Consider the following 24,260-nt stretch of genomic DNA (forward strand, 5'->3'; position numbering starts at 1 on the left):
TCAAGAGAGAATCCAAATGTAATGCTCTGACCAGAAATAATGATTACTGTTGAATCTCTCTTTTGATCCACAGTGCAGTACCTAGTTCCAGAAAAAAATGTACATGTATGATCTCATATCATTCAAAGCAATGTTTTTCTTGGAATAAATGCTTTGTAGGAAGAAAGAACAAGGAAGAACTGTTTTTTTTTTTCTTTTTTTTCCCCCTCTCTGTTACAGTTATTTTATCCAACATAGCCTGAAATTCTGCTTCCCAATTCCCTCACACACTGACATCTAGTATTAACAGAGTACTGGCTCAACCAATTCAGATAACTGTGATTGGGCCAGTTGAGGAAGCTTCTCTTCTGGCCCAGGAATACAGCTCCTTTTTAGCAGCTGTTGTGGTAACAGTTGTGTTGTTTTACTAGCTTCTTTCTAGGCCCACTAAAAGCATATAGTAGCCTATAGTGCTGCTGATAGATGTAGGCTGCATCTTGGAAGGAAGAGCAGCATTGTGGGACAGGGGCAGTAATGACAGCTACGACAGAGGCTTTCCTGCCACACCATACTGCTGTATTGGACACCAAATTTCATGCAGTGCTGCCCAACCTGTCTTCTTTCTTCTGAGGCTTGACAAGGAAATATGTTCTGCTAAATAAATATTCTACCTTATGTATAGAGTTCAATGCTTTCTGTTAATAATAGCATCTTTTTTCTTTTTTTCCATCTAGGACAGGTCTAAAGTGATGCCAGAGTTCTTCATATTTCCTTTAATTACCATTCCCATGCTTCTTTTTTTTAAATTTTTTTTTATTTTTTATTAATGTCTCATAGTGTTTGAATAGGCGAAATTTGCTCCTTAGTGTGGTAACTGCCTTGCAGCAGGTGCTAAGCAGGCATTTACATCTGTGATACAGCTGTAACTGAATGACAATGTAAAAAAAAAAAAAAAAAAGTCATTTATGTTCTTGGAGCAGCTGAAATAAAAATTGCCACGATTATTTTCACATTGCAAATCAAGATTTTCAAATGTCTTTAAAATGTAAACAATGCCAGGTTGATCTTTTAATTAGAAGTGCTGAACTAATTGAAAGAAATGGCATATAGTTTAATTCATGTATGCTTTTAGCATCTACAGTGTTATGCGGCAGGTAGTGCTACAGCTTGACCTTGTGTTGCATGCAAAAAATGTCCCTTTGACTCTCTTGAACTTGGTGCCTGCTATGTTTGTAGCAGTACACGTGCACTTTGCTTTTTCTGTCATGTAGTGTAAGAGGCTGAGCTCTCATTCCTTATAGAACCAGTTAAGTATCTCATGTTGGAAGGGACCCCAGGGATTGCCAATTCATACTCTTAGAGCTTTGGTGCTTCTTGGGAAAATTAAAATGCAATTGTGCTGGGCTTACCTAGCTTGTGTTAAACAGTTAGGTAGTCCTAAGGAAAAGGTCATCAGTACTTCTGGAGGCCCAGAGACATGTTACAAAGGGAAAGGGAGAGATGGTTGTTGTCTGACATGTGAAAAAGGACAGGAACAATTCTCTCTGCCTTTTGAGTTAAGGGCATTGCTGAGAGCAGAGGTTAGAAATATTACCTGCTGTGTTAACCTGTATGCAGGGCTTTTAAGCTGCTCTGGAGATTTAAAAACAAAAAAATGATAAGCCTGTCTTTGTAAAGATTTGAGATCAAGGATCAGAGGTTGAATGGTTGTTAGGAGATGAGGGTAATCCCAGTGGTAGATGTTTTTTCTGTCAATTCAGTTGTCTGAATAAGCTGAATCAGATACTTTGCAGATCTTCAATTTCCTCTGCTTAGTAGTGATGGCATAGGATGTATTGATTGAAGCGCATGTGAAAGAGCTGTGTGTATTGAGAATTCCTAAAGACCAGAGCACTGGTATCTGTGGCTATGAAATACTCTAGCAAGGTGTTTCTTACTGCTGCTGCTCCAGGAAGGTCCAGTTTGATCTGTTCTATGTGGTGTTTGCTTGTGAAGCTAAATTTAGTTGAGAAGGAAGAGATGATGATAGTGATTATTTCTTTCAAGCTATAACTATCCATTAGAGGCTGCACTGTTGACTACTTTGCCATGTTATTTGAGGTTCATGATACTATAAGATAACCAGGGCGTGTCACTGAGGGTGGAGGAAGTTCCTCAGGTCTTGAAGCATGTTTGCATGGTAACCTGCTCCAAGATGAGTTCTGTTTCACTGGGGTAGTGCCCTTATTGGTTAAAGGCCCCCCTCTCTGTTGCAGAGGTATGTATCTTGGATGATCCTACAGTGACTTCAGTGCTGTTGCCCACCCATAGTGGTTTTGCAGTGTGTTTGGGTTAGATGTAGGTGTGATTTTAAGCTTAAATGGTTGATGCTTCTGTTTCACCCTTGGGAAAGAATTTGAGAATCTAAAAACTTTGTTCTTTTTCCCTAACTTGTGCAAGCAAACACGAGCTTTACTGATACACCATATGTTACTTACTTCCTTGTATAGTCAGAACTACAAGCCTGCTATTAATTGAAAAATGATCTGTAGCATGTATCTCTGGGGAATGCCTGACCATAATCTCAGAGATGCTGATTCCTTGTAAATGGATAAAAAGCACTGTAGATTAAGATCATGTTTAAACTTAGAGAAGGGCGTTGTAGACCTACAGACACATGAATGTATTGTTTATTATTACGTAGTGCAAATTTCTGAGCAATCAATTTTTGCATTTTGTAACAAAAGCCATGACAGCATTTGTAGTATAGAAGAAAATGAGCATTTGAGTGCTTTTGGAGGCAGGCAGAGGAAAAGCGTACAGGTGTGTATATGCTGGTTCCCTGACTGACCTGCATGAAGTGCACTTTCTGGAAAGACAAGTCTGGTGGAGGGTGTGGTTGTGAGATTTTACATTCTAATTTCTGTGCACTGTGCATTCTGTCAAGGCCAGTGTTACAAGTTCACGGAGCCAATGTATTGTAGGGTGTAACTGGGTGAGGCAACAGATCATTGGAACAAGATGTGATCATGCATATACATGAAGAGTGTTTTACATTTGTGATGCTTTAACATGGGAGGGTTGGAAATGAGTAATTCTACATATTGTTAGATGATTTTTTTATCATTAATTAATTTTATTTACATAATAATTGGCTGATTTGAAGCAAGCACAACTCTGTATACTGATGATCTTGTAAAACTCTTACTCAAGTTTTTTTTGGCTGCTGGTTCAGATTTACAGCGCGTTAGGGTTTATGCTATATTTTTTGTTTGTCTTGATCTTGAGTTAATAGATTTCAGTATATTTGATACATGTGCATTGATACATCTATTTTATAAATGCTATGTCTTTCCACAACGAATATCTTTGTTCTCAATACATGCCTATAATTAAAACAGTGAGAAAATTGCTTTTGTTTCCTTGCTCAATTAAAGCTTAAGCTTTAGCAAATTCCATGCTAAAAATTTTGTTCAGATAATCTACAAAAATGGTGGATTAGGCTAAAAGAGTGTGACAGCCTTATGTGTCAAAGGGCTTGGCATTTTCTGACATACTTAGAAATTCTCAGGAGTGCTCGACTGATTTTTTTGGAACTGAGGTCATGCTGGCATTGTGCTTCTCATAATCCCATTCCTGTGGCTGCAGCTGAATTTTACATTTCAGTTGCTTCTCAGAAATTTGGTATTTATGTTACTGAATTGGAACTACATGGTACTAATCTCTCACTAGGCAGGATACAGATTCTATCTTAACTGCTGAGTGTAGAAGTGGTAGTGTCCCTTGGAAGCAAGACTCAATAATCAGTCTCACAGAGGCCTTGCAATGCCACAAGATTCCCCTAGACTCCTTCCTGGGAAGTTGCATGATAGTTGAAGCAAATGGACCTATATTTTGCCAACTATTATTGCACAGGAAGGAGATTTAGCCAAAATATACAACACTTACGCCTTGCTCCCTTGGTTTGATTGCAGCTCTGGAGCCTTTGTTGTCCATATGCTTGCAAGTATCTGAACGTTTGGTTTTGGATCCCTCACCTCTAGTTCATTCTCCCTCTGGGCACCATTGCTGAGCATTCGTTTTTCCAGTCAGTGTCCTTTCATTCCTGTCACTCTCCTCTGAATCTGTGCTGTTTCTATTCCTCGGCTTCCCAGCCTTTTTGTTCTCTGAAGGCCGGCAGAAGTGACTGCTTTGGGTGATTCCTCGTTACTGCCCCATTCTTTTTAATTTGTGCCTCTGGTTTGTTATATATATGCTGAAGGTACTACTTTGTTGTAAACCAAATTGTTGCCTGTTTTTTTAGTAATCATAATAAGTGTTTCTAGTCACATGATGACATTTAAATACCACTTTTCTCTCCTTTATAAAGCTTGAAGTTTAAAAATAACCTTCCTACTATAATTATATGCTCTATGAAGTACACATACTATTGAAGAAAATCTAATATCTGTACTTTATAATAGCTAAAGACCTGTAAAGACACCTTGAGTCTTGTGGATAGAGATCAACAGGTGTTCTCTGTGCCTTTATCCTGCTCATCCTTCTTGATTAAAACAGGTTTAATGAATCCATAATGTCAATAACAAAGGTTCTGGATCTCAATAAGCCAGCAGGTTATAATTTTAATATAGAGAGATGTTTGAGGCAAGCAGGATTACCTGTCAGGGCTACTGAAGACTTTGATTTACTGACCAAAATACTAGTGCAAATAATTGAATCAAAGAGCTGTTCTTGAGAAGCAAGCTTCATTTTGCATTGTTTGATTGTGTAAGTAGGGCGCTGTCATCTCACTCCTTTTAGAAATGCAGAAACCATGTAGGTTTTAATGGCAAAGAATTTACATCTGAAGAAGCTGCTGTTTACAGCTTAGATGTTTTATCTGATAGAGGCATTCTTCTCTTTAGTTTTTCTGCCCTGTCTTTTTAGCCTAAATACAGTGCTGGCTGGGCCCAAATATTTGTCATCGTCAATTCAACTGTACAAGAACAATCCAATTATATTGCATTTAATTTACCATACTGCAGGATAATGGCATTTTATGTTTAAATTTATAGGTGCTTTCAACTGCTAAAAATATTTACTGCCAAGGATAAATTGTCATTAAAACATTTACAACATAATTTCTGAATTTCCATCATGACATACTTGCAGGTATTTCACAACAGTGACTAGAATTTGTTGATAGATGGCACAGAGGAGAATCTTCGTTCTCTTGGGTCTAACTTCAATAAGCAGGACCCTCTATTCTTGTAATAGGCATTTTATTGGGAAGTGAGGTCTGTAAATAGGCTGATGGATGAAGGCTGAGAATAATGTGATTCATGCTCTGAGAATTTGCCTTTCTGTGATGGGTGTGTTCATACAGTTGTTTTCAAGGCAAGATGTGATGCAGCCCAGGTTGTTGTCAGGAGGAAAACACAACGTGAAATGAATTCTGCCTAGTATGTTCTTAGCTGTGGATTAGGAAAGTATTCATTTGGAACAACCATGAACCAGGTGATTCAGATTCATAAAAATGAAAAGATGAAAACTGGACATGCAAAAGTGGGAAAGCTGTTGCAACCTGGTGATGAGTTTGCTGCAAGGCTTGGTGGGTGTAATGTTAGCATTTGCTGCCATGATCTGCTTTGACATCCTGCCAGTGTTCGACCACAAAATTGAAGGTTCAGTTGCCGAAATACCATCCCCAAGTGTGACAGTGGCAAGCACATAAATATGTAATAAGTGGTTGAAGAAACAGCTAGAGAACATCTCTGAAAGGATTTCCCTATACTCATCAATGTGAGCTGTCCTAATTAGCTGAGCAGCTGGATTTTAACTGCTTCTTAGCTATCTTTGCTTGTCCAGACAGTGGGAAGTCACAGTTGCTGCATTCGTTTAGTGATGCAGACATAGACATCTGCAGCATAGTGATGAGGATTGAATTGTCACTGGACTTAATTACTGGTTCAGGATTGCTTGCTTTTGGTGCCAGACCCAAGAGAGAGGTGAAGTTGTATCAGGGTGAATCTTATTTCTAAGATAACTGTGTCTGCATTATCGAGCATTTAATTTCTTAGGTGACTGGATCTTTATCAGCCTTTGTACCCACAGAGCCATGACAATACCACATTACTTAGCAGAGAAGGTGTGGATGTGTCTGCGTGTTAAGGCGCCTGGCTGCTGCCAGCTGCTTTTTGCTGGTGCTGGTCTGATCTCTCAGTGAGGTGATCTGGGCAACCAGCACGAGCAGGAAACCCAAACAAAGGAGTGCATCAGCTACTAGGAGGGGTGAGAAGAAAGCTGGCCTGAGGCAGGACCTGCACACTGGATGATTTGCTGTCAGATTAGCTGCAAGTATGGCATTAGTCACGGGCTAAAGGTTTGTTCTTGTGAGCAGAGGCCAAGCTACTTCCCACACGGAGAGCGCCTGACCCCCCCAGCTGCCCTTCGCACCACCACTCCTCTTGCATCACCCCGGTGCTCTTGGGAGCTCTGCAGCCAACTGGAGCTGTCGGCTGGGCTGGCTGAGAACTCGTCGGCAGTTTGGGGCAGACGTTATGTTTCTTATGAGCACAATCACGAGGCTGGTCAGGCAGACCTGTGGCCATGTCAGCACCAACGTGAAAGGGCTGGAGGAGATGGTGGGTGTGGGGAGGGAAGAGAGCACCGCTGGCTGCAGTTTTCTGTCTTAAACCAAGGGTAAAGCTGCATCTTGGGTAGTACGTTGGCTGTTACAAAGGTAGCATGATTTATTAAGTAACACAAACGTGATGCCTTTTATCATACTGCTGTTTTACCTCACAGTAATTTCAACAACGGCTATTGAAAAGTTCTCTGCTAGCATTCCAGGAAGTCACAAGAATAAGAATAATAACATTTTAACTTTGAAAAGGGGCACGTAAAGAGTCAGTAACCATCACAACTGAAAATATGTTAAGTAAGTGTTCCTTACACAGGTGTGTGAACCAGAGGACAGATATTTTGGAAAAAGCCCTCTATAACATGATGTGAATGATAGACTTTGAGGCTTGGTAGCAGATGCTTTTATATATATATATATATAGACATATATATATATATATATATTACAAGAGATTGACTTTTTAAACAAGTGATTGACTTTTTTTACTTTTTTTTTTTTTTTTTTTTACTTTTTTCTTTTTTTTCCTCAACAGACTTTTCTGTGTGTCTAGAATGATTTATGCCCAGCATCAATATCTGCCTACACCTAGGATCAGAGCTGCCTTGCAATCAGCTGGGGTAGAAATGGGCCCCATGGGACCCTTTCCATATTACTTCTGGCTTGAGATAACTGACTACATTCAGCTGGCAAGTACAGCAGCTTGAGCTTAACAGATCCCCTCTGAACCAACTGAGGCAGTTTGCATAGGTGCACAGGGATGATGAGTTCCCTGTTTTGAGGGGCTGGGTAGGGAAGCTCAAGAGAGATGCTGTCTTAGTTGGAAATTGAACAAACTTTGTACATTAAATTGACTGTCAGTGAGGTCTAGGATAAATCCATAGATGTTGGAAGAAGTGTTCTGGTTGTCCTCTCCCATGTGGTTAATTAGAGTGCAGGATGAATGAGAGTTTGCATCTCTGCTTGCTCTATACTATTAATGGCTTGGGTGGTGTTTAAACTAAGGTTTATCAGTCTCAAATGCTGTGAAAGTGCCCACTTCTTGCTGTCCATTCGTTTTTTGTACCAGCCCTTTGAGTTTGGAGTTCTGCCTATGCATATTATCAGGACAGTGTGGGTGCTGCTGCCCCCCTGATGGGCTGGCTGTTATCACACTGTCCTCTCAGTTCTTCTGACATAGCTGTCTGGAGAGTCATGATGGAACCCATGCAGATTGAACTCCTCCCTGCTTTGTTTTTCCTTGACTTGAACATTTGTGGGGTTTCTGTGTGTGTTCTGGTTAGCTGCTCTCCATTACAGACAAGAGGAGGAGGTGGGAAAAGAGTCAGGGTCTCCGTTATGTGGAATCATTGCTGCAGCTCCTACATACTAAATAGGAGAACTGAATTTGATTTGGTATTACTAATTATTTGGATCCCTTGAGAGAAAATGGGGTCATTTCCTGTGGAGCAGAGGAGGATGTTAGCAACCTTATCGCTCCTCATTCTGCAGGATGGGACAGGAGACTAGAAATTGTTGGCTGTGGAATAGGGGAGGGTTATCTCAGCATCAGCTGCGAGTACTATCACAGTCTGCCCTAAGAACAACATATTTCTTAAATAACTGGGGTTTAGTACATAGCAAAGTTATGGAATTTTCAGTCCCCTTACAGGGTTTCATGGCAAATAATAATCTAAATTCATTCTTATTTCTTTGTTTTTACAAGGCTTAAATAATTTTAAGTTAAATTTGAATCAAACTCTCCTGAGTGTAGGAAACAGTGCTTTACCAAAGGGAAGGAAAGGTTTGGAAGATAACCTGTTAATAGAAAGAGGAAAAGAAAAATTATCTGCTAATAGCTAGCTTTGTCTGTGAATTAATATTTTTTCTAACAGAATCATGTTATTCTGAGTTCTAAATTACGTGGAGAGTTGCATACTTGAACTGCTTGGCTGATGATATATTCATATTTCAGCTTCACTGGGCTAGTTTAATGAAAGATTTTGCTTCTTTGTTCTTTGAACTGTGAATGTAAGTTCTTTTCTATACTTCTTTTGTTAGCATGATGCTAAGAAAATTTGGATTATTGCATATATGGTGACTCCTATGGTTTCTAGCCACAAGTGCCTGCTCTAATCTAAAGGTGTTCCTCAGATTCTGAGGCAAATTGAAACAATTCAAGGTGCTCTTACCTGCTGAAGAAAGAACTTAACCTGTTCCATTTGGGTCTTACTGATACTTAGGTATTCATACATTATACTTAGGTATTCATACATTATAGGTTGTCTAATTTCCTGCTTTAAACCTTAAGAAAATGTTGAATTCTGAGTACAGAAAGTATTTGCTCCTCCAAAAGATTTAAGATTCATGTGAGCAGACTTCAGTCTCCTTCCTGCTTGATATTCAATATAGTAAATATAAAGCCCTAAATACAGCAGTTATTCCTAGCAATGAAGACAGAAGAATAATGCTGGAAAGATGGGCATCCAAAAGGAAGAGTTTAGATATAAGGAAATAATGAGTTGCATGGGGGAAGAACATACAACTAAAATGTTTCTTGAAGATGAGCTGCATCATGATGGAACATTTTGAAGGAAAATAAGATCCCTCTGCTGCCGAGAATGTATGGCGAAGTATGACTGATGGAAATGTTTTCTAGTGCTGCGTTGATAGGGGCTAAGCCACTTTTGAGTGGTTTCTGAAAGCAGACAGATCAACCTTGCTTATCCTAGGTGAGCCAAACTATTTCAGAGGACAGCTTGGTCAGAGCAACATCCATTTCTAGTCTTTAGAGGGAGGATGTTTCTCATACTTGTTCTCCTCTAAACATTGTTCTTCTCATACTCTTCTCTCCTCCAAAATCCTGTATTCCTCATCCCACTGTTATAGCTGCAGTCATCAGCAATTGCAGTGGAAGTTCGTGCGAAGCCAAAGCAAGCACTGACTGTGTGTGGCATGCTTGCTCTGTGTGTTGAGAGAGCACTGCAAAGTGCTTCTGCCTTCCCTGTAATTTCTCTGCTGGTACTGCTACTGGTGAAGGATGTAGGGAGAAACGTTATTGCTCTCTTTCAATACCTGTAAGGTGCTTACAGCGAGAGCGGGGTTTGTCTCTTCTCACTGGTGACAGGTGACCAGATGAGGGGAAATGGCCTTAACTTGCGACAGCTGGGGTGTAGGTTGGATATCAGGAAAAACTTAACCAAAAGGTCTGTTAAGCACTGGAATAGGCCCCCCAGGGAGGTGGTTGAAAAACATTCCAGGATGTGTTTAAAAACCATTTGGATGTGACTCCCAGGGACATGATTTAGCAAAGGGTTGTTGGAGTTGAGGTAATATGGTTAGGTTGTGACTGGACTCCATGATCTTTAAGGTCTTTTCCAACCTAAGTGATCCATCTAGGAGGGATGGTTCCAGAAAAGGCTTGATTAGTACATATTTCTATTGTAATTAATATCTTACACCGAATCTGATATAGTAGACTTGCAGCCTTTAGAAAGTGCTGGATATTCTATTGATGACATCTCACTGAGTGTTCTTAACCTGTTTTCTTGCAAGAAAGAGCCTTTTTCTGAAGTAGTTTTATTTTTGCTTCTCTTAAAATTTCCTCTGTAGTTTTTCACATGTGGCATGTTTATTAATATCGTGTTTGTCAAGTTAGCAGCACTTTCTGGAATAATAATCTCAAGTACCTTTTGCAAAGTTATTAAAGACTGTTAGATCTGTTAAGTAAGACCTTCAGGAGAGAGTCATAAGAAGCCTTAGTCTTACCAAGAAAACAGATGAGCTGGCAAAAGGGAACGTTTTTCTGTCCTTGTGTCAACAATTTTTTTGTCATGTTTTTATTCCCGTCTAACCCTGCCCACCAAGTTATTACTGAGAAATGCAACCTCATCTGAAAGTGGAGATGGGATATTAAGTAACTGTTAAAAATGTTTAGCAGAGGGGTCATAGGTGTTTGCTTGGCTATCTAACTTTTATTTCTTTAGGGGATGTTAAGTCATTAAGTGTTAATGATCTGAGAAAATACACACCCACATGGGCTCTTCTCCAGGTGTTACAGTCAAATGAGACAGAATATGAACTTCAATATAGAATCAAGAGAACAAATGTGTTTTCCAAAATGGCTTACTGTCTTTGAAGAGTCTTTAAGCTAAGCTGTAACCTGGTTTGCATCGGTATGGGTAGGGTATGGTTGTGTACTGCATGGGGTTTTGGATATGTTTCTTTAAGGTAGCTGAGGGAAAATGAATTTGGCAAGCCCTGTATAATGTATAGGGATCCTCTACACAATGCTGCTTAATTATTTTCTCTTTGGGACATTAACCACCAAGTAACCATTTATTTTTTTCTTTATTAAGCCAAGGACCCTTGTCATCCATAAGAGCAGCAATCAAGAGATGTAAGTCTGTTTTTCTTTCTTCTTGACAGTCATTGCATTATAAAATTGCTACATCTTCATTTTTAGTATCTGGATTAACTTTGTAAAAGAAAGTTGAACTGTCAAAGTTAACCTCAAAAAGGAAGTCACTAACAGCCTTTGGGGGTGGGAAGAGGACTGTAATTACTTTTTTTTTTTTTTTTTCCTTTCTTTTTGTATCACTCCCCCTTTTTGTTTTGCTGATGATCTGTTCCTGTTTGCCCGCTACTAATGGTTTCTTATTTGAGCACCAGATCATTTGTGCACAGATGTGATCCATCTCTGAAGACTTTGGGTTATATATGCCCAATTTTTAGGCCACGTGACAGACTAGAAGCTTGTTTCATTTCAGGAGAAATCTGTAGCACCTGTTCATTTGCTATATTGGGGACGGGATTAGATGCATGCACATTATTCATTTCTGAAAGCAAAAAATTGTTTCTAAATCTTGAATGAAAGGGCAATCTCTTCTTCCCTATTTTTTTAACCTCTCTTTCCTTGCTCTTGATATTTCCAGACAGAGAATTTCTTCAGCTGCGTTCTCTGAAGTATTTTATAGTGTTCCTTTTTTTCCACTTTTCATTTGTGTTTCATTCCTGTCCATGATTTCAATTTCATTCTGAAGAAACAATGGGGAAAAAGTACATTAGTATATGCACTGCTGATCTGTTTCTTCTGAATCTATTAGCCAGGGGCTCATTAGAATGGATTGGATTGGAGGCAGTGAAAGGAGATCATGAATGCTTCATTCAGGGCAAGTCTACATGATGCTGTAGTTAAAATGCAGCGCTTTGTCTGTGCTATTGCTGCCATAAATAGGATGCTGGAAAACAGAGCACTGGATCACAGAAGGCCTTTTGTCACTGAGTCAGGAACTGATAGAGACTTTATAAGCTCCATCTCTCCTCTAGCTGATAAATGATCTGAAAGACCATTAAACAGTTGGCAAGTATGGTTTTGAAAATGCAGTAGCGAGTGATGCCTTGTTTTGAGGCACAATCAATTTAAAAATACACCTAGTCAAGAGGCTGTGAATCCATACATGTTATATTCATTATATTTAATGATACTAATATGTAAATAACCATAAAATCTAAAAAAAGCATGTGAATTATCCACATGATAGAAAAAAATCTGCATGCACTTACCAAGGCATTGTACATGAAACCTTGGTCTTATATATGCTAGTAACTATGCCTGTCGATGGATCTAAATGAAAAATGAACTTGAGTAATTCCTAACTCTGCTTGCCATTAATCTGGAAAAGTTAAAATATTGTCTGGAAAAATAGTTCTCTCTAACAGCATTAGAAATCTGATTTTATTCCCTAATCACAGCTTCTGTCATCTGCTTATCTTGAATTTTCAAGAAACGTGGTAGGTATCTGCAGGGTATCGGGTCTTCCAACCTGTGTACAATGATTAAGCTCGCTTACTTAGGCTTACTGGTAAGTCTCTTCCCATCTCATGGCCAAAGAAGGAGCGGGCTTATTTTCCTTTTTGTCCCTGCTGGCTGCTACAACTCTGAGGAGAAAGATGGTGTTATTTTGTTTCAACTGTTTGATAGATCACGCAATCGTTTGAAGAAATCAAGCATGTAATTGTGAGATGTGCTCAGGAGTCATTTTTTCACCTGAACTCTTCAGAATTCACCTCTGATTTTTAATGGCAATCTCAGCCAAGAGCATACCAGTAAAGACACCTCCCACTGAAATTAGTGGAACTGTTTCCTTGGATGCTTGAGACAGAAACATGCCAAAGAAAGTAAAAAGAAGCTAAGTGCTGCAATGGTGAGACAAAGGGAAATGGTGTTTTTGCTCACTACTCCACTCTTCCAGAACAGCCTGGCAGAAACAAGCCTGCTGCCATAAAATGTTGGAAAAGCCTACAAGCTTGTTCCATTCTCATTCTGTTCTAAGCAAATTTGTGGCTGATTGAAGGATGTGTAACAGCTTGTACACACTTTGAGGCTATGTCTTCCCATTTGGCAGTTTTGCAGTCATTTTTGGCTGTGTATTTTGTTTGTTTTTCATTTTTGTTTCGTCTTGCTTCAGGGCTTCCTGGGTTCTTTTGGCTCCTACTTTTTCTCAACAAGATCAATTCCATGACCTCATTCTCTCCCCATCTGCAGAAACATTTGGGCTGGCATAATGTAGAGAATGGTGCAAAGGCAGGCACACACAGCGCAAGGAAACGTGTGGGAAGGAGTGTAGTATCTTCATAAATTTCTACTATCAAATTTGAGTGGAACTGCAGACATGCTGTACAGGTGTAGTTATAAGGTTTTTGTTCAGCCACAATGCCAGCCTCTGTGGTGCCCAGCAGTGTGGTCAGCTGTGAGAAGCTATTTGACCTGGTGATTTTTGTCCAGGTCAGATAGTAAAGTTGTAAAAAGAAGAACTGGAGAGGCAGGAAATAGAGACTGCTGTTGGGGGTGGCACACTCCTTCCCCTCTGCTGCCATTGGTCCGAGCCCAAAGTGTGAGCAGGATCAGAGAGGTGAAATGAACAAAAACTGTATAGATAGTGCTCAAGTTTGTTTTTTTTTTATTTAATGTTCTGAACTCACTCACTCTGGGGCCTTATGAGTGCTTATGTTGTTTCAAGAGGGGGGACCAAAGTTAGTCTTTGGAAGGGGAATTGGGCAGCCCGATCTTTTTTAGCTGCATTCAAGCGTCAAATCAGTCTAACAGTGATGTTGAACAACCTGATGTTTCCTGAGGTTCCTGGAAACAGAAACAGAAGAAAAGGAGCAAGACCTCCCCCTTGTGTCAAGAAACGTAGTTCAGCTGTTATTTCAGAGACGTTTGAAGATTGTTTGAAACTCCACTTTTTGTGAATAGTTTAATCAGGCCTTTGATTAAATTAGATTTTTTCTGGTTTTAGCTTGAAGAACCTGCTCAATTTAGTTCTCCCTGAAGAAAGCATTTCTGCTGCCATGTAACACCCTCAGTACTGCAAAAACCACAGATGCGTCCTCTTACCTGGAATCAGCCCATCAGCTCTTCTGCTGTATTAAATAGTAGTTAAAGGAAGGAACATTTGCTCACAATTTTGGCTCTCTCTGAGATACCGTAATGAATAACCTTTGTCCTCCCTAGTAGGCAGCTATTCAGTGAGAATGATAAGTTCTTGGTCTAATAGTCTATATATTTCACATTATCCATGGTAGAAAATTCTAGCCTGGTGTTGGGAAAGCATTGAAAGAAACTATATTTTTAAGTAGTAGCACACTGGCTTGTTGTAGAAAGTGATATTATTACTTTAAAACCCATTGGTAGTAGTTAATTTGAATTAGCTGAAATAGTTAATTGGAAGGATCGTGTTTACTCATAGCTGCTGGAAAGAACGATAGATAAAAGTCATCAGAAAAGTTTGAAGCTTAATTTCCCCCAAGGTTTGGGTTATTTGAGGTTATAGTTCTAATCTTCAATAGAAGATGAAACTTGCTTTTAAAACAGTCTGCAGTGACAAAACTGTTCAGTATTTCATATAGTTTACTAATGGAAATGCACAGATATTATTATGTAGCGTTTCCATTGTGGAAGCACTCAGCACGCACAGCAGGAGGGAATCTGAGCAGATCCGTGAATGAACTTTATATTGCCTAAAAATGTTGCCTGGCAGACTGTAAATTCTAGCTCAGGTCTCTTCAAAAGTCTCAAAAATGCATGTCAGACCGCTGTTCTCACCAGCTCATCTGTATCATCACAATTTGTGGTACAATGGTTGTTAGAAAGTGTATTTTTATAGGCTTCTTGGGCTCGAGGCTTAAATTGCCTCCTGCCCCATTATCTGTATGTGTTCCAAATATAAATGAAATACCAAATTAGCTTGAAAAATATAACCTAGAGTAGGAACTGTAGTGGAAAACCCCATTAAAATGTAACTGTGCAGTGCAAACAGTACCCTTTACCACTCACTGCGCATTCCAAAAATAATTGGCTAAAGCCACTAAATACTGCCTATGAGAAATGTATACCAAGAATGAATCTGCAAGTCACTCATCTCTTCTCTGTTTACAAAATTACTATTAATCGTTTACTTGGTTAAAATATACTTGTAACAGATTAAACACATTAGGATGCCTTCTTGACATTAACAGAAATACATACTTGTGTTTCCAGTGACAATATTATGGGTTGGTTTGATGTTCTTTCTTTCTCTCAAGACCAGTAGAATTATAAGAAGGAAAGGAGTAGAGTTTGCACACTGGATTTTCCTCTCCTACCCCTTCTTTAACCACTTTACTTACCCATTATTTAGAAACCACTGTATGTGTGCTGTGGATATAACAACACTTGTCACCCAGATCTTTTCTTAATGCGAGAGTGGAGGGATTTGTGCAAAATCAGCACTGAAATACTTTTTAATTGACTGTCCTGATGGAGAAAACTTTGTTGTTTTTTATTTTTAAGTTTAAAGATGTCTTGATTTGAAATCTGGAGAAAAATGAATAGCATGCTTGTAAAAGGCAATTCACAAAGGGAGGGAAAAATAGGGTATGAAAAGACCACATGGCCAGAAAAAATGTTTTTTTTTTTTGTTTGTTTGTTTTTAAATGAAGTGTGTTCTGTGCTTTAAAAATTCTTATCTTCTCTCATACACTTTTTAATTTAAATTCACTTTGAACGATAAAGGAGTAAAAGCTGTGCCAGTCCGGAGACAAGGATTACTTAGGAAGTTTATATTTTCTTTTCTTTAGTATTTGTGGAACTCCAGGGAGTACCTGAGAGCAGAAGATGGAATAGTTTTCACCACTGCTCTAATGTGAATTTCAGAACTTCCAAAACAAAAGCTGCTCTGAAAGTGTGGTAGCAACAGAGGAAAGCAAAAAGAGAGAAGCAAGTGAGGGAAGGAGGAAAAGAAATTGTCAAAATCCTTAAAAAATAAATGCTTATATTAAGTATTTATATTCATGAAAGGAGCTTGAATCCAGAAGTGCCTGGGAGACTTTGTTTCAAGCAACAGAATGGACACATTTGAAAACATATGAGATGTTTGTTCCTACTAGTGACGTTACTTTTATGTAAATATTTTTATTGTGTTGCTTTTAAGTGAACTTGTTTATTTGATATTTGGATGATGGATTGTGTATTTCTCTATGCCTCACTACAGTTTTGTTGCTTCTGTTTAGGAAGGAAAAGAACTATTTTAGGTTTATCTTATTTGTTCTAATACTTTAATAAATAGAAGTATGTTTAGAGTTTTGTGGGAGAACATAGTATGCATTATTTATCCAGAAATGAAAAAGGAATGGAGGAAATTGACAGGTTTATTGGCTTAGCTTTGCATCCCTCAGTAATTAGTTTTAATTTCTAATTAGCATTGCAATTTGGATGTACCCCAAATAGTTGTATTGAATACATTTACCACATTAACACTTACATCCTCTTTGCTAAAGTAAACTTGGAAGTGGTTGGATTGATTGTTTCAGCGTATTTTTTTGTGAGTGTTTTTGTTTGGTCATTCGTTTCCTTGATTGTGTGAATAATATGATTGCTGTCTTAAGGTCTGTGAAGAAGAAAGTGAAGGTGCTTGTTTAGGGGATTTTTATTTGTCTTAGCCAAACTATTTTTTACAGAACTGAGTTAGAAGATGGGCTGTTACTCCTGAAACTTTGAGGTGTGCTTCCTGCCTGGGCCAGTGTGCCTGACCATACCTCTCTGTTAGGTGGGAGTATGAACTGTGGGATCCCAGCTTCTTGGCACCTGGATCAACTCCTCAATATAACCCTTTATTTTTTGAAAGAAAAAAGCACAGACACAAAGAAACCATGATTAATGCTAAATAAAGCATTCAAAGAGATTTTATTTCCCCTCCCCTTGTTCCTACAGTTGCACTTTGTTGAGCAATACAGTGAACTTTTCCATATCCAGTTATATTCCTCATGGTTGATTATGGCAGAGACTTCTGAACACCCATTGTTAAAATCAGCGTGGAAGTAGAGATAAAATCTACTTTTTTTTTTTTTTTTTTTTTTTTTTAAAGATGCTTTATTGTAAATAGACATAACAAATTGTCTTTTTAAATCTCTGGCATGTATGCTATCCTTGTGTGACTAACCCATTTAATCATAGTTTCTGGCTCTGGAGCCTTGGTTTGTTCTCTTTTCACCTCCTCTTCCTTTTCTGTAACCCCTTCTTTTTTTCCTCTAGCACTCATGAATAGTGCACATCAAAAATGCCCCGTGGAAGAGGTATGTCTGACCCAACACTGTGTGATGCTCAAATCAAGTATGCTTTGCTGATTTCAGATTTCAGCTATGATTCTGTGATGACACAGAAACAGCACAATCATCTTTCACGCAATAAGATTCTACCACTTCCTAAATTGTCTTTGCTGCACAAAAAAAAAATGTCCCTCAGTTAATCTCCTTTTTTCATTGAAAACACCCAAATGAGACCACGATGTAGCCACTGAGAAAATAATTTGAATATAAATGTGGCCAAAAGAAGAAGAAAATTAGGACAGTTTAAAACATAATGGTTTAAAAAGTGTTGCTAGCTTTTAATACACAAATGATTAAACTTTTAAGAGATTTTTAATTGAGAACATTACCTTTTTTTCCTTTTTACTTAAAGTAGGGTGGAATATCTCAGATTTTCTTCATTACTTGTTTTTCCTTCTTGAAAAGAAAAAAAAAGACATTAAAAAAACCCCAGCATCTTAGAAATGAGCCATCAAAAGCAAAACCAGATGTATTTAACACTTCAGTGCAAAAGAAAAGCTTCAGCTGTAGGGTCACCACGATACAAAAGACAGGAGTGTGTGTCAAGAAGGAAGAAAATGGGCAGGACCATCTCTTTTGGTGGTACCTTGGACATAGAATGACTTAAAGTGATTTGAATGTGCACCCTAAACCTTTAAAAAACCTTTCCCTCGTGTTTAATGCAAATAGTTTAAAAAAAAAAATGAAATCCTCGATGCGTCTTAGAATCTGGGATTTGTGATCACATGCTATATGCTCTCTGTTTCCTTTATGGTGGATGGTAAGGGCTATGCTATTATCCTCAACTATGTGTTGTGATGGTATTTTAACTTCCTCCAAACTTTTGTTTCTTTTATTTAAATAGCTTCTCGGACTTCTAGCCATAGTGAACAGCAGAGGGATAGAAGGTATGATGCAGCTATTTATATTGCAATTAGATGTTATTTTATAACTTGTTAGATTGTATGGCAGTGTTATTTTTAATGCTTTTCTCTAGTTTGTTTTTGTTTTGGTTTGGTTTTGCTTCTCATTATGTTTTGTATGTTTAAAAAGAAATTAGGCTTGGAACAAAACCAAAATGTTGTGATGCTTAAACACAGGATGGACTAAGAGTTTTCTGCTTAAGTGTTGTATGTGTCTTCAAAAAAAGAAAAAAAAAAAAGCAAAAAGCAATGCAACCAGACAGCAAGCCTGTATGGAACTGTTTTAATTTCCTGACATCTATTCATAAGATCATTTCACAATGAAAATAAGCACATTGCCAGGCACACTGTTACACATACCGGTTTCTCCAGAGGTTTGAGAAAGGAGATCACTAACCTGAATAGCCTTTGAACCAAATCTGCTAATTACTTCAGGTGTGAAGGGACTGCGTTTCCCCCCTGTTTATTTTTTTTATGTTTTAGAATTCAGGTTTCTGCAGTTTTTCTGTTAGCACACGGAAGCTTCTGTAGCAGATGCTTCATCTATTCACAAAGCTCACTTCTTAGAATGCATTCTGTGAAGGGCTCTAGATTAATCAGCGGTGGTTGTGGGCTGTGTTTGGAAAGCACATGCTGCCATTGCTGCTTATCCTCTAAAGCAGTTGTTACAGCAATAAAACAGTACAAGTACCTCTGGGTGACTGTTATACTAGATGCTGTAAGCAAAGAAGCCCTATTCCGTAGGGCTTGTGAGGCATGCTTTGCCCTTCCTTTAGTACTGGTTTCCCCAGAAGTCTTCAGGGTAGACAAGCTTATAGGTAGTCAGCCAGAAGCAGTTTTAACTATCCCACTGTTTTCACATTGCAACAGACTAAGGGCAAATGCATGATTAGTTCTCATTATCCCTTGAAGACTAGGACTTCTTCCATCTAATTGAGTTACACTTGTATTTGGATGCTTTTAGCATGTAAATTATTTCACTGAAGCCAATAAACCTACTTTTTGGCTTAGACATTTAATTAGGTGTTCTGAATGGAAGTCTAAGCGCTTATTAGAAAGGTCAGGTAATTTGCTTTGAAATCATGGAAAGATACTTTGGTTAATAAATAAATAAATCCTGAGCTGTTTTGACTTTTGGTGCTGAGGAAACCTTGGTCTTTTATATTTAAAGTAACTATTTTGAGATGTTTTATGTAATTATTCCCCTTTGCTTTATCTCTAGGCGTCCTGAAATTACAATAGTTGCTGCTGAGCCCCTGCGGCCATCCTCTTGGTTTCCAGGTGCAAGCCCTATTGCTCCTCAGGGATTAGGATTCCCTTCTGCTTCACCTCATGCTCAGTGGAGGACAAATGAGCTTATTCCAGCTGAGGTGAGCATGGATTTACATGAACTGTGTTTGACATATAAAGGTTAAAAAGAAAAAAAAGAGAGGAAGAGTTTTATCACTGATAATTTTACTTGCTTAGATTTTCATGGCATTGAATAAAAACCTATGACAGTGCTCTTTTCCTCTACATGTTAATTTAGCATTTTAAAATTTATATGCTTTTTTTTTTTTTTTCTTCAATATTGCATTTATACATGCATTAATATTTCTGTCTTTGTCTTGTAGCTTCCTCCATCTTATGAGCAGGTGATAAAGGAAATAAATCAAGTGCAAGTGAATACAACAAATAACAATAATGCTGCTGCTCCTAGACATACCACTACTTCTGCAACACAAACTGACTTTCCAGAGGAACTAATCAGCCATGTGCCAGGAAGTAATGTAGAAAGCAGTGTGCCTACACACTGGGAATCTACAAACTATCCAGGTGAGATTTTTTTTTACTTCCCATTGATGAAAATCCTACTTGGTTTCCTGAAGATATTCTTCATTATTTATCTCAAGCTGTGCTAGGGAAGGTTCAATTTGGATACTAGGAAAAAAGTTACATTTCTGTGAATGATCGATACTGTAAATCGATTACTCCTCTTTTCTGAAGTTATCATTGCATTTACCTTCAGACTACATTTAAAACTTCTGTAAGATGAGTAAAATCATGTGTCTTTATGACTTTGTAATAAAAATCTTTACTGTTTTGCTTAATTCAGCCATATTGGCAGTTGGTTTTGTGCCAGTAGAGCTCACATGTCCAATTAGAACAACAGCAGTGTTACACATTCAAACTGGAAAGTAACTGACTGGATACTCCATCAAGAGAATTACTGTAGCATTCCCTGGCCAAGATTTTGCTTGTATACCTTTTCTGCTGCAAGCTAACAAGTAATTTTGAATTCCCAACATGTAGATGCTGTGCATTTCAGCAATCTTCAGTTTCTTCCTGGAGTTTATATATTTTTTCTGTTTGTCTTTCAAAAAAGAGAATTCCGGTTTCACAAGCAGCATTGTGAACACAGTTCTGAACAAAAACTATTGTTTAATGTTTTTATGGCTGATAAAAAAAAGTAATATAAATACAGATAAATACAGTGTTCTATAATAGGTAACTGAAACCTTTTCTTTTCTGTTAGTAGGGCCAAGTCCCCTGAAACCTCCTAGGCCTTCTGCGTCTCTCTTGAACAGATCTTCTTCAGAAAATGAGACTTCCTTAATAGTTCATGAAAATTCTGAAGGTCAGAGGCGCCAAGAAAATCCCAGTGCTGTGATATGTCCTGTGCCAAAGCCAAGATCAAGAAGCAATCTCAGACCTGTGGTCAAAACCACTGAAAGTCAGATAAGAGACAATGGGGAAGAAGTGAACCAGTCTGATGCGAAGAGGCAGCAACTTTCAGTTCAGCAGTTGTCTGTCTTAGATGATAGCTTACTAGACAATCACTTGACAGTGGACAGCATGAGTACAGGCAAGAGCCAAAGTAGTATTGTTTCAAGGATCAAAGTTTTTGAAACCCAAGGAGACAATGATACCTCAGGATTATTAAAGAAACCAGAAATTGCCCCTCGTTCATTCGCCACAAGACCTGTACCTGCAAAGAAGCCAGTAGTTGCTCCAAAGCCAGGGGTAAACAGAGTTTCAGGAGACTGGGATGCATGGACAGAAAGCAAACCAACACCTTCCTCCAGAGAATTGCAGCTTCAACCTGAAGCAGTTGGGAGTTGTGTTGTATCCAAACCGGAACTGCCAAAGAAACCTAAACCTGGCCTTGTAAAAAGTAGTAGTAGCGATTTTCTCGATGCAAAGAGTGGCTCAGTGGCAGAGAATGGCAATGAACAAAGGAAGTTTCCTGTTCCTGCTCCAAGGCCTCTTATTCCTAAAAAGTCGCATTCTGCAGAAAATCCTGCCCTTTCTTTGGTCCCTCTAAAACCAATCTCTGCTCCACCACGGACTTCTATATCTGCCCAAGAAAAAGTTTCCAAGTCTCTGGGGGAATTGTCACCCACAGAGAACTCAGCACCTGCTTTGCAAAGTAAGCTAGATCTGGGAGGAGATCTGATCAGTTTTGATGATGATGTTTTGCTCCTAAGTTCACCTTGTGCAGTTAAAGATAGCATCAGCTGTGAAGCAGCAGCAGGTAAGACGCTGTTTTTCAAAACTGTCATTGTGGTTTCTGTTTGCAGGTTGTATGATACTGTATGAATTACATCTACCTATTCTGCCTGTCTTGACAGAGTTTGTGTGTATGAAATTCTTTGTCTTCTATTATGTCAAGTTCACTATGAAATTACTTGGGTTTTGGGACTCAGGAGGTTTCTAGGCTGTATAAATCTCAGCGGTTTCCTGCTGGATTTATTACGCAATAACTAAAATAATGATAAAAGACTTTATGCTGTATGCCAGATGTTGCCTCCAGAATGTATCAGAATTCTCTCTCAGGAACTTGGGACATCTTATCTCTTGCTATCCAGTCTAACTAATTTATCTGAGTGCCTGAAATTCTGCAATAGAAACCTCCCGAGCACAGTAAATATGTAGATATTTATTCCACTAGGTCATGTAGGGAAGCAGCAGTGTTTATTACTTAGAGAGTATGGTGATCAGACACACTGGAATACTGTGAGCAGTGGCTAGTTATTTTCTTTCATGTGTTGGTCTTTTATGTGGCTATATGCTAGTTATCCAACTTCAATTTTTTCTAAAAAGTGAAGATTTCATATGGATGGGTTAATTACTACAGCTATATTCCTCTCATACATAAACTCTGTTTGTTTCTGTCAAAAAAGAAGCCAATAGGGTCTTCTATTTTTTCCTTTTTTTCTGATTTAGGTGGTTTAAGTAGGTGCTGGGCTGTGTCACTATGTTTTACAGCAATGAGTTTTTTCTTCTTAGCACTCAAGTATGTCCTGATTTATCCTATCAGTCCCATTGCAATCCAGGAAATGTTCTGCTTTGAAACAGATGGTATGTCATACAAAATGCATGTTTAAAGGACCAACTGTGAATTTAAACCTTTTTTTTTTTTTTTTTTTTTTAACCTCATTTATCATTAAACATCTCAGCTCTCTGAAAAGAGATGCGTAAGTATTGTGTAATTGTCACAATAAATCAGTATCAATGGTTGTTAGTAAGTGGGATTTCTTTACAGTTTGTGGATTACGTTGTTAGATGAAGCTCCAGTTTATCACTTCCATTCCACAATGGCATAAAGACCCCAGAGCAGATATAGGAAGTCCCTTACACCTTTAAATTGTTCAGGTCAATAAAAAATTTGAAGCAGCTTATGAAAGCAATGAAGTAAGGCAACAGAATGGCCTTCAGGACAGCTAATTAGCTTAACTTGGATTTGTGTTTGCCTTTTTCTTGGCTGAAAGAGGTCCAGGAGTGCTACAGAGGCTGCAGCAGACTGGAAGGAGTACTGAGTGAGTGCAGAGGTATTCTGGGGTGCATGAGTGACAGCATCTAAATGGGAGCAGAGCTATGGTTCTGATGTTTGGAGACTGCAATTGTCAAACAACCACTGTGTATATGATAGTTTTAGAAGTTAGAAGCACAAGGAATTATGACTGGTTTCCATGCATCTGAGAAAAAAATTCGTCTTTTCAGGCATTTGTTGAGAAGGTTTAACAACTGAAGGGAAAATTGAACTGTTCTAAGTATGAAAAAGGAAAAGAGAATTCTTACATTTTGAAAGTGCATAAAACTGAAAATGATGTTTTGTCTGTGTGACCCATAAGACTGCCTTTCCAAAAACCCGCAAAAAATAACTAATGATAATTCTTCTGTTAAATCAGACAGTGATCCTGAAGAATATCACCTAATTTTCAAACAAACACAACAGCTTTTGTGATGAAGTAGTAGGAGCAAATGTCAGCCTTCACCTCTCTGGCATCCAAGATGTTATTCTTGATTTAATTAAGAAGAAAATACTCTTCATTCTGATAGTTAACTGAAGAATTATTCAAATTATGATTTCTCGATTTCCTGAGTGAAATGTCCATGGTTTTATTTGTTTAATAAACTGACATCTTTGCTGCAACCTACTGTTTTATTACACTGAAAAATTAGAATTCGGTCTGGACTTTTGCAGGCATGTGTAAGCTGAAAATCATATGCTATACCCTTGATTACTAATGCCATGCTAGGTCATGACAAAGCATCTACAAGAACAGCAGTGGCTTTCTGAAAAATGAGGCAACACAGAGCACTGGCACCAGCTATTTCTCCTGTTCCCATAGGAACAGATTAGGATTTACAAGATGAATCCCCAGTAAAATGTTTTGTAAAGGCAGGAAGAGAAGCTGTAATCTAGCTCCCAGTTCTCCAGACCTTTGCATTTCTTACATATTTGTCATTGTCATTACTTAACAAAATGACAGCACTCTGCTTGTTGTTATGGCAACCCTAGAGAGAGGAGGAAGGCTTTTATGCAGTGGTGTTTGAAACTAAGCACCAGCTGATTTTTTATTTTTTTATTTATTTAGTTTTTGGTCAACGAGCAGTTTTACATCACAGTTTATAATATTCACAGACTTTTTTTCTGATACAGCACAAATGCATCTGGCATTTAGACTAATGTAAATAGAATGGGACAGATAGATTACTTTTTTTGCTAACATGTGATGCAAAAGTAAGAAGGTGAAGCATTCAGTTAATGACAGGAAAGGTGCAAAAGTTGAGGTGAGCATCTGGATGAAAAAGTGCAACACAGGCAAAACAAACTGTTCTTCCAGTGCAAACTGAGAAACAGGGTATCAAGATCACTTTCAAAGCCT

At 38.4% G+C, this 24,260-nt stretch overlaps 1 protein-coding gene across 5 annotated transcripts in view; it reads left to right on the top strand.

The window, feature by feature from the left end:
* SH3D19 (SH3 domain containing 19) overlaps positions 1–24,260 on the top strand; it is an 88,225-nt gene that overhangs the window by 33,983 nt on the left and 29,982 nt on the right. For 2 of the 5 annotated variants that reach the window (XM_072335001.1, XM_072335000.1), the window contains 6 exons: positions 10,918–10,958; positions 17,133–17,173; positions 18,051–18,093; positions 19,331–19,478; positions 19,722–19,923; positions 20,624–21,622. In XM_072335001.1, coding sequence (XP_072191102.1) covers positions 17,158–17,173; positions 18,051–18,093; positions 19,331–19,478; positions 19,722–19,923; positions 20,624–21,622 — 1,408 coding nt within the window. In that variant the 5' untranslated portion in view covers positions 10,918–10,958; positions 17,133–17,157. Of the gene's footprint in view, positions 1–10,917; positions 10,959–11,635; positions 11,926–17,132; positions 17,174–18,050; positions 18,094–19,330; positions 19,479–19,721; positions 19,924–20,623; positions 21,623–24,260 lie in introns of those variants that run through there. The other 3 variants (XM_072335002.1, XM_072334998.1, XM_072334999.1) reach the window with 3 other exon arrangements.

The sequence above is a fragment of the Excalfactoria chinensis genome, chromosome 4, assembly GCF_039878825.1.
Source record: "Excalfactoria chinensis isolate bCotChi1 chromosome 4, bCotChi1.hap2, whole genome shotgun sequence".
Classification (NCBI taxonomy): Eukaryota; Metazoa; Chordata; class Aves; order Galliformes; family Phasianidae; genus Excalfactoria; species Excalfactoria chinensis.